Below are 10,228 nucleotides of genomic sequence, written 5' to 3'. Positions count from 1 at the left end.
CTTAAATTAAAAAAAAAAAAAGTTAGTATTCACTTTTTTTCACTGTGTTGACATTTACTGATACATAAAAGCAATGGTGGAAAAACTGCTGGAGCCTTAGCATGAATTAAGGAAGTGATGTCAAACTAGTCTAGTCACTACAGGCTTCACTTTTATGCACTCAAGGCACAAAAATCAAAGGCCAGTTTCATTTAGGAATACACCTTATGAAGAGTTACAATAAATAATAAATTAGTCACTTTGTTAAATCTCAACCCTTGAGTATAGATGAAACTATGTTCCCCAAAATATAAGCTGATGTTCTAACTCTGTAGTATGTAGTGGCGAATATGATCTTGTGTGGGCGAGAGATTTTCTTTGTAAACATTATAGTTAATGAGGCAATAGAGGAGTTGGGAGAGCCATAATCATAATCCCTTCTGAGTGGCATTTGATAAAAGAGCAAGACAAAAATGGAAAGGGAGACCCACACACAAGAGGAAAACAATATGTGAAGATCAGTCTACAAGCTAAGGAAGCTAAGATCCATTGGAGTTATAGAAGCTGACTTCCCTAGAGCCAGCAAAGAGCATGAGAGAGCCAGCGTGTAACCCTCCTGAAGCGGTAACTTCTACCTTCTACCCTTCAGAATGTGAGAAAATCTATTTCTGTTCTTTAATGTCAACATTTTATTTTGTTAGAACAGCCCTAGGACACCAAAACATTAAACTATCTGTTTAATTCTGTGTGAAGAAATGGGAAGTACATATAAAGTAGTGTGCTACATACCATATTACAATGGCTGTCTCAGGTAAAGAACTTTGTGTGATTAAGTAGAGTACTAAATCAGCCACCAAGGAATACATAACAAACTGCAGCTATTCAGACTTACATATCTGGCAGACACTTTCTTGAAAATAAAGTGAACCTATTGGTTGTGGGAAAACAACGTACAACATTTGTTGCTAATTATAAAACTCAAGTTTTCAAATGAAAATTAGAATGTGGGCAATAGTCAATCTGTGTGGTACCACAGGATAAACACTTGACTTCAAGGCTGGTTTGAACCTCAAGGTTGGCGGTTCAAACTCACCAGCTGCTCTTTGGAAACCCTATACAGAGTCACTATGAATCAGAACTGACTCGACAGCACTTAGCTTCCAATATTTATAGTTTTTTTTCTTTCTTTTGAGAATGGTGGTAACATTAACAAATGTGATCTTTTGGTATTTTACTACAAAGTCATAAGATCTCCATAACTTAGACAACCAATATTTTCAAATGACCAATGCATGATGTTCTAGTCACAGCACAAAGGAGACGAATGGATTTTAATAAAAGAGTACAAATGGGTCATTGTATGGTTTTAAATTTCAGATTTTGTTAAAACTCACAGAGTTTGGGTAATATCCAAGGAATACCCACAATTAACTGAAAGGATATTAAAATCCTGTATGTCTCTATGTGAAACTGGATTTTTTGCAGATACTTCGATACTTCAATCAACAATATCACAACAATAGTCACATCATAGCTTAGGTGTTGGGGAGGGCAATACACAAGGAAGGGGAAGGCAATCCACAAGAAGGGGGAAGGGGGTGGAAAAACAAGGAAGATAGGGGAACACTGAGGCAGGTTTGCATGGGTTACATTGGACAGAGGTAAATAGTAATGTATGCCCAACCTTGGAACAACAAAGCTCTGTGATACAGGGATTAAGGAATAGTCTGAATGGTTAAAAGAGAGGAAATAATGTTAAGATGCTTAACTGTCTTGTGGATATTGGTTTCCCTTGCCTACTACTGGAAAATGGAAACTTGAGTGAGATAGAAAGAAATAATCAGGAAACATGGTTATAGAAAGATTATAAGCCCGTCTTCAGTCTGTAACTGACTGGAATACCTAAAAGGGGTTCTAGAACTTGCCCAGTGAAATAGGCTTCTTGCAGAGCCTTTGCAGAGTATAGGACCTTGGGTGAATCCTGAGCCCCATCCAGAACCTTCTGAGGTGGGACATTCCCACTTGAAAATATATGCAACCAGCCCGAAGCAGCTAGAAGGACAGAAGATACTTCTTGAAAGAAAGACGAACAGGAAAAAAATAAAAACAAAACCCAAAACGGCAATCTGTTTGGCTATTAGAAGAACAAACAAGCTGTTTGCCAGGCAGCTATCAAGGCAAGCAACCAAGTCCTTTCAGGACAAACCCCATTCCCAAGACTGAAACTCAAAGGGAACACATGAGCAGGCATGTAAAGCTCGTTGGTGACTGCATTGGTCTACATGTGAGTAGAAGTTGGGGAAAGGCAGTAATGAGGATATGGGCTGAGTTCAACCATGTTCCATAGACTCCTGTCAACCCTAAGACAAAAGAGAGAAGAAGAAGGTCTGGATGGTCTGAAGTTTGGGTGGAGACTTGGGAATTCCTGAGTCCATAGACACTGACCTAGCCACGGAGGGCTAGAGCTGAGAGTGAAACATCCAACTGATATGAAGTGGGGGCAGATGCACAAGAACGGCCTAACTTGTAGATAGTACCCATCTGATCTAGCTCCGATGACTTGATCATCAGACTTGGACTAGAGGAAGATAAAGAAATTTGATAAAGGAAGGAAATTGCTACAATATGATGAACTTGACCTATACTTGTGGATGTAGCAGCTCAAAATACCAACCAAGAAGGGAGTGATCAAGTATCAAGTCTATCCCCTTAGTACACAGGATTCATAGGGATGGGCAACTTAAGGCATTGGCTACCTAAAATGGGAGGTGGGGGTTATAAAGGCATGAAGTGATTGGCTTACAAGATTTCAACAGGGAGTTTAGTTTCAGAGTGTGCGGGGGAAAGTAGAATCCTACTGAATAGTTTTCATTTTGTCTAGATGGGTCTGGTGGAAGGAGATGGGGATAGGATTCTTTTGATTCAATAGTGAGTAATTGTTATCATGACTAATTGCTACTGTCACAACTGTAAAGGTAGAAACTGTAACAAAAAGGGGGGAGGGGTAGTTAAGCTTACATTCCAGGAGCAGAGGACCCTAGGACCATCAAGAGAGAAGAGCATGAGTAGAACATGGGACCCTAACTAGAGAAGAAGCAAAACCAGTGATGGAGGCAGAGACGATGGCATGGAGAGACAGAGCAGCTGAGGACTCTAGACTCATGGAAAGAGAAAGGCTGTGTTGCTGGCAGCCAGTAGGTGGGCCTGCAGAATGTGCCCTTGTGTTGTTTAAACTGAGGTTCTCCCATGTAAACTATCACTCAATTCACAAAAGCTTTTTTTTAAAACAAAACAGTATCACAATAGATTGAATGCAGAAGCATATATGAGAATCCAGCTCCATTTATTAAAGTAGAGCATTAAAGAGATTAGCAAAAAAATACAAAACAACTGGTCACTCTTTTTACTAAATTATTTTTAAATAAACTAATAAATAGTTTAAATTTTTTTCTCCATTTTAATTTCTAGATAAATATATAAAAAAAAGCTCTTTGGGATCCTTAATTTTACTGGTGTAAAGGGGACACTGTAGGATAAGCACTGGACTGTTAACCATGAGGTTGGCGGTTCAGAAACCCTACACAGGGTCACTATGAGTCAGAACTGACTTGGTGGCACTTAACAACAGTCATTCAGGATAATGAAGAGACTTTGAAAATTAAAGAAACTTGCTGCAAGCCTATACAGCAGTGGAAATGGTGGTATGTAACACAAATCCAGGTCTACAGACTCCAACCCTGTGATGATATCCCATTGTATTATGCTATGTGCTATATTTTCTCTAATTCACCAAAGTTCACTAAATTAATATTATTAGTAGCTTTATTTACTTTTGGTCTTATAGGCAATAAAGTGAAAAGGAAAACTACATGCTGTTTCATATAGCTTGTTCTTAAAGAATTAAAACTGCTAGTAAAATACATTTTTTTTATTCTGTAGTCCTTAAGATATGATTTTTCAAACTGCATAATTCAAAAATTATTTTACCACAGAGAAAATACAATCAAATATGGACTACTGATTTTGTAGATTTTATCTAACAGAAACTGAAAAGACAGACTTACGCTGTCTGGAGGTTGAAGGAGATTGGTTTCCAAGCACTGATTTCTGAATGTTGTCATCTAATGATAAGAATGAAAATAAAAGACTGTTAACTTATGTTTCACATGAGTATTTACTTTTAATGGAAGGAGAAAATAGAAATTCTACTAATACAAAAGAAAGCAGAAATCAGCGAAAAACAGAAGAAAGCAGAATATCAAATTGCTTATTTGACTGAAAGCTCTTTGAAACACAAGACTTATTTTTTTCATATTGACTCATAGTATGTGGTAGTCTAGTACACTAATACATTAATACACTAACACAGTCTAGTAAAGTAAAACAGACACTAATACATAAGCACTGGCTCATAATCATTTATTTAGTGGGACTGGTGAAACTGCTGGGATAAAGCTAGAGGATAACAATGCAAACAGGCACAACTATGATAAAAGGAAACATATACCATCTGAAAAACCGCCATATGTTGATGTCTTGGCTGCTGAAGATGCTGTAAAGGAGGGGAAAAGGGGAACAAGTAGATGATAGATTATTAAACTATATAAAGGATTTAATATGAAACTCAACCTTGAATTCTATTTTCTACCCCAAATGATTCAAATATTGCTTCTGAGGCTTCTGACCATCTCAAATATTTTTTAAAAAACATCAAAAAAATTTTCAGCATTTCTGTTAACAGACAAGTACTTCTGTTCTTAGTAGATAAAACAACAGATCTCAAAAGTAACTTTCTCACAACTCCATCAATTCTATACTTACATATTACCTTAGAAGATACATTTAAAACTACCTTAACCCTTCCCTCTCCAGCCCCATCCTTGTTGGCATGGTAGTGGGCTGTAATGTCTGAGAAAGAGGAAACAAAGAGTCAGAACTCAAAAGGTGAAGTGGCCAAGTTGTCTCACTCTTGTGACCTACATTTATACTGCCACCTATCAGTGGCCTGAAGTTTTATAACGTTTTGTATATAAATGACCTTCCTGGTGTTTATCAACAACTATCACTTGAGAAACTCTGGGCAAAACTGGAAGAATAAAATTAGCACTGCTAAGATACAGAAATGTCTTCATTATGGTTGTATGTCCGTAAAAACTTAAAAGAGACAAAATGACATCAACCCTATCTCTAAGAGGCATATTTTTCAGTGATTAGTTTAAACTAGAGTCCTGGTATGGTGTTATATGATAAAGCATTGGACTGCAAGGTTGGTATGAACTACAAAGGTTGGCAGTTCAAACCCACCAATTACTCCTTGGAAACTCTATACATGGTCACCATGAGTTGGAATGGACTTGACGGCACTTGACAACACTAACAACGTAGTTTAGTTTAGAGATTTAGAAGGTTTCTAAGTGAGGTCACGAAAGTTACAACTGAATTACTTAAAAAAAAACAAACAAACAACCAATCAGATGTTTATCCTACCTCACATAGTGGTTTCAGAGAGAGAAAATGTGTATATGTTGTAAAGTGTTAGTCTATGATAATGCTAATGATAACAAAAAACTAATAGCTATTATATTTGTTGTTGTTAAGTGCTGTTGAGTCAGTTCCAACTCATAGTGACCTTGTATAGTTGCAAGGAGCAGCTGGTGAGTTTGAACTGCTAACCCTGTAGTTCAAACTGATCTTGCAGTCCAGTGCTTTATCCCACAGTGCCACACCAGGACTTTGTAGTATTTATAGAGTTCATATTGATCTCTTATTAGAGAAATCACAACCTAAATGCTTACCTGAAGAAGCAAATATTTTCATATATTAGATAATTATGAAAAACAAAGTCAATAAGCTTGAAAATTATTCCAATAAAAGGTAAAGATTTATCTACTTACTTTGTATCCTACTCCTGATTCTTGGGGTTTGTTCGACCCGCTCCTGAGGGGTTTTTTGATATCCCGAGCCTGAAGCAAATACATAAATGAAGAAAGTATCTTTTCACATAATTTGAAAATGTATACCACATTTTCAGTGTTTTAAGTTAAACATAACAAAAAGACAAAATAAAGTACGGAAGGAAAACAACAAATCAATCGGTTCAGAAGTAAGAGTTCATTTCAAAGGATAAAACCTAGGAGGATGAACTACTTCCACTGCAAAACAGGCAGAATATTAGCATCGCCTGCAAGATAACACTATGTGGCAGTCTTTTGTTCTGGTCTACTGAGAATGGCTGAATTCAATCACACTTCATCGGATTTCAATGTTATTTAAAAGTTGGAAAAAAAAAAAAATTCACCGTTTACTCTCGCAGTAAATTACTTACGGTAAAATAGTCCTGAATACATTTTACATCATCACATATATGCTGTCAATGTGTGGTAGATAAAGAAGTAAAGAGGGTAAAATGACTTAAAATCTTACTAGAACATTTTGTTGACAGTCTAAGGCAGGATTTGAACTGAATGAATGAGAAAAGAGCAGGTAATCAACCACTTACTCAGTACTGAAGCTTGCTTATCATGAGCTGTGGTGAAGTCTTGATCTAAAATAGAAAACAGGATTAAAGTTATGAAATACTTGGAATTAAAAACAAAAAAGATATTGAGCAAACATTTTGTTTATTCATGGATACTATAAACCTAAAAATTCAAACCTTTTTCTCTTGCACCAGTTCCAAACATATTTAATTTCACCTTTTTTAAACTTCAAAGTGTTCAGGAGCCAAATAAAATGTCAACTTTGGAATCAATGCTGCTGCTACTGTATGCTGTCAAGTCAGCTCTGACTCATAGTGACTCTCTATACAGGGTTTCAGAGGCTGTAGATCTTTACAGGAGCATAAAGCTCCTCTTTCTCCAACAGAGTGGCTGGTGGATTTGATCTGCTGACCTTGTAGGTGGCAGCGCAATGTGTAATCCACTATTCTACCAGGGATTTTTTTTTAGAACCAATACCATCAAAATCACAGCTACAATGGACTAGAAGTTTATCAGGTGCCTAGCATATGTTTACTTAATTTTCATAGGGTAAACAACAGCATTCCACAAACCATAGAGAATTTTGTTTTGAATTCAAATTCAGGCTCAGGCACAAACATAAATAACTTAAGAAGCTAATTCCAAGAAAGGTATTCAATGAGTTATTTTAGAATTCTCTACACCTCTTTTTCAAAACTTTCATTAAACTGGGAAAGGATCTTTAAAAATAAGAATAGAATTTGATCATGCCTACAAATAGACATGTAAGAGTGTAAAATATGGCTTTACTTACTTTGTGACGACTGCCAAAATGATTCTGTATATTGACTAGTTGATCTAATGGTTTGATCTGAAAAAAAAAAAACAACAACAGCCAAAACTCATAGTACATAATCAAAAGCCTACTTAACTTTTTGCTACACTTTACAAATGAATGGGTACGTAATCAAAAGAGAAAAAAAATATTCAGGTAAACACCAGGAAATTCTACATCTGGATACATAATTTATTTTTTTAATTTCTAAAGGAGTCATGTTGTAGATGATAATCTGTATTTTCCCTAAACACTTTTTAAGGAAAAAAAAAAAAATTAAGTGGTAAGGAACGGAATATAGCATGAGGTAAAGGAAGTAAAAAAACCTTTAATGTAGGAAAAGTTTTGAAAATTTGCTGTGATTGTTGTTGGTAGGTGCCATTGAGTCAGTACCAACTCATAGCGACCCTATGCACAATAGAGTAACACTGCCTGGTTCCATGCCAACCTCACTTGAAAATCGTTGCTCCATTTGAACCTATCGCGGCTGCCACTGCGCAAATCCATCTTGTTGGGGGACTTTCCTCTTTTTATCTGACCCCACTTTACCAAACATGATATCCTTTTCCAGGAACTGGTCCCTCCTGATCATATGTCCAAAGTATGAGAAACGAATTCTGACCATCGTGGCTCAAAAGAAGCATTCTGGCTGTACTTCTTCCAACACAGATCGTTTTGATCTTTTGGCAGAGATGGATCTCTTAAAATCATTAACATTCATTTTGCCTTTAAATTTTCTAGTTACGGGGCAACATATTATATATTTTAGTCTACCCTTCTTAAAAACATTTTTTTCCCCATATTGAAATAGAAAATTTATAACTAGATTTGTTTAAAAGTCAGATTGTTATTTTGGACACAGAAGTATTTGAAAAAAAATAAGTATTTTTTTCAGTGTGTTCCTATTTATTAAAGAAACTTCGAGCATCAACTTCTGATACTATTTCCTGTAACATTATATACACGAACTGTTGAAATCAGATATTAACATAGATAGGTATATAGAAGGGACAGCAACACTAGTAAGGCATGTTGAATGATGGAACAGTCAATTATTCAAAACAAAGGGGTAACTTGTACCTAAGGACAAAGGTGAGAAGGGATGGGAAGGTGAGTGGAATAGAAACAGAACCACAGAAAGGTAGCGGAATAACTGTTGGTGTATGGAAGGAAGTGCAGTCATTGAGATGAAACAAAAAGTATGATTTGTTGAATGTAAAACTGATTATCTTGTCTGTAAACCTTCACTCATTTATAAAAAAGGTGTTTTTTTTAATTAACTTGTGTTATATGTGACATAAACTAGACATTTTAAATGGATGAAATAAAATAAATAAATGAGATTCTAATATCTTTTTAATGCATTCAAATGCTCTTCTCAGATCTCTTTAAAGATGACTGACCCAAGGGTAATCTAAGAAGGTCAGTATTATTTTTAATATGACTTAACTCTGCGTTCTTTAACAAGTTTTTTCTTCTCTATGTGGTTATCGACGCTCCGGTAAGGTCATAGAATTTATTAGAATTCTAAAGGGATCAGAGACAGAAGTTTATGTGCTTTCAAATAGCTATATGCTGGTAGTAATGGCAGCAAACCATTAACTATATAGTTTAATCAGTCTCTAATGGTTACAGCTGTATGTATTTAGAAAGGGACTATTCTTTCTAAATGCTTTAGAGCCTACTAATATATTAATTTAATCCTTATAACAATGTAGATGAGGACACTGAGGAACAAAGCTCTGAAGTTAAGTAACGGCTTAAGGACACACACCTAGTAAGTGGAGGACTGAATCCCAGGGATTCTGGCTTATGAGCTCATGTTCTTAACCAATATGCTAGAGTATTACATATCTCTCCAGGATTTCTGTTTCAAGAAAAAATGGGGAGAAATGAGGGAATACTGAATGGCCATAAATCAATTTATAGGCTCACATTAGGAGGGGAATGATGAAGTAAAACAGGAATTATAGAAATGCTCATGAGGCAGTGGAGAGTTACTTTTTCAGTGACTAAATAAAATTACTTGTGGCGCTTACAAAATTTCATTCAATACCCACTTAATTTTCAAATTGACATTTTATCTTTTCAAACAATAATTTGCTTGAATGAACTTAAAGATAAATTCATAGGAATAATCAGAGGTTATTGGCCTGAATTTGAATAATTTAGAGATAAAAAGTTTTTCAAAGTATATTAAAATTTCCTAAGAGCTAACCAACACACTTCTGATACTATGACAACGTGATCAGTTTCCCTATAAAATTATAAAGCAAATGAAAAAATAACTGCTTTTGAGCACAAAGACACTTTATTTTCCCCAGACTTAAAAATGGTTTATTTGTTCTGATAGAACATAGCATTACATTAGTAATCATACATAGAAGTAGAATCAGCACTTTTATATAAATACTAAGTCTGTTTTTGTTGTTAAGTGCCTTCAGTCAGTTTCAACTCATAAGCCTGTGTAAGGTTTCCAAGGAGCAGTTGGTGGGTTTGAACTGCCGACCTTGTGGTTAACAGCGCAGGTCTTATCCTAAAGCACCACACAAGAGTATTTTTAAAAAACAACAAATGAGTTCCTAAGGTTTAAGATTTGTATATATAAAGTAATGTTACCTCCAGACTCAACAGAATCCCCGGATCTGACCTTAACATTAGTAACATCACTGTCAGAACTGTTTGGATCTTCTTCCTCAGTTTCACCTTAAAACAAAACAAAACAAAAAAACAAAACAAAAAGGGTAATATTTACTAGCATAATCTTTATTATAATGTTAAAAAGATCTGAATAAAAACAACAACAAAAAACAACTGAGTCACTACAGTTTTAATATTAAAATAAAGGATATTTAATAATACATATGGAATTGCTATTAACTATGTTTATTATTTTGAATCACAAAGTTTCAAATGGGTTCATTTGATTTTTGTTCTTTAAGCACACAGCTTTTAT

The 10,228-nt window shown here is 35.3% G+C and overlaps 1 protein-coding gene across 1 annotated transcript in view; it reads right to left on the bottom strand.

Annotated features, from left to right (window-relative positions):
* The window catches only part of TOR1AIP1 (torsin A interacting protein 1), a 37,796-nt gene that overhangs the window by 6,546 nt on the left and 21,022 nt on the right, over positions 1–10,228 (bottom strand). Inside the window, exons 5-9 of the mRNA XM_006876425.1 lie at positions 9,892–9,978; positions 7,252–7,308; positions 6,479–6,523; positions 5,874–5,942; positions 4,044–4,100 (exon numbers count right to left, since the gene is read on the bottom strand). Coding sequence (XP_006876487.1) covers positions 4,044–4,100; positions 5,874–5,942; positions 6,479–6,523; positions 7,252–7,308; positions 9,892–9,978 — 315 coding nt within the window. The remainder of the gene's footprint in view (positions 1–4,043; positions 4,101–5,873; positions 5,943–6,478; positions 6,524–7,251; positions 7,309–9,891; positions 9,979–10,228) is intronic.

The sequence above is a fragment of the Chrysochloris asiatica genome, unplaced genomic scaffold (assembly GCF_000296735.1).
Source record: "Chrysochloris asiatica unplaced genomic scaffold, ChrAsi1.0 scaffold00379, whole genome shotgun sequence".
Classification (NCBI taxonomy): Eukaryota; Metazoa; Chordata; class Mammalia; order Afrosoricida; family Chrysochloridae; genus Chrysochloris; species Chrysochloris asiatica.
The sequence above is the reverse complement of the archived record's forward strand: the minus strand, read 5'-3'. Positions and strand labels throughout refer to the sequence as shown.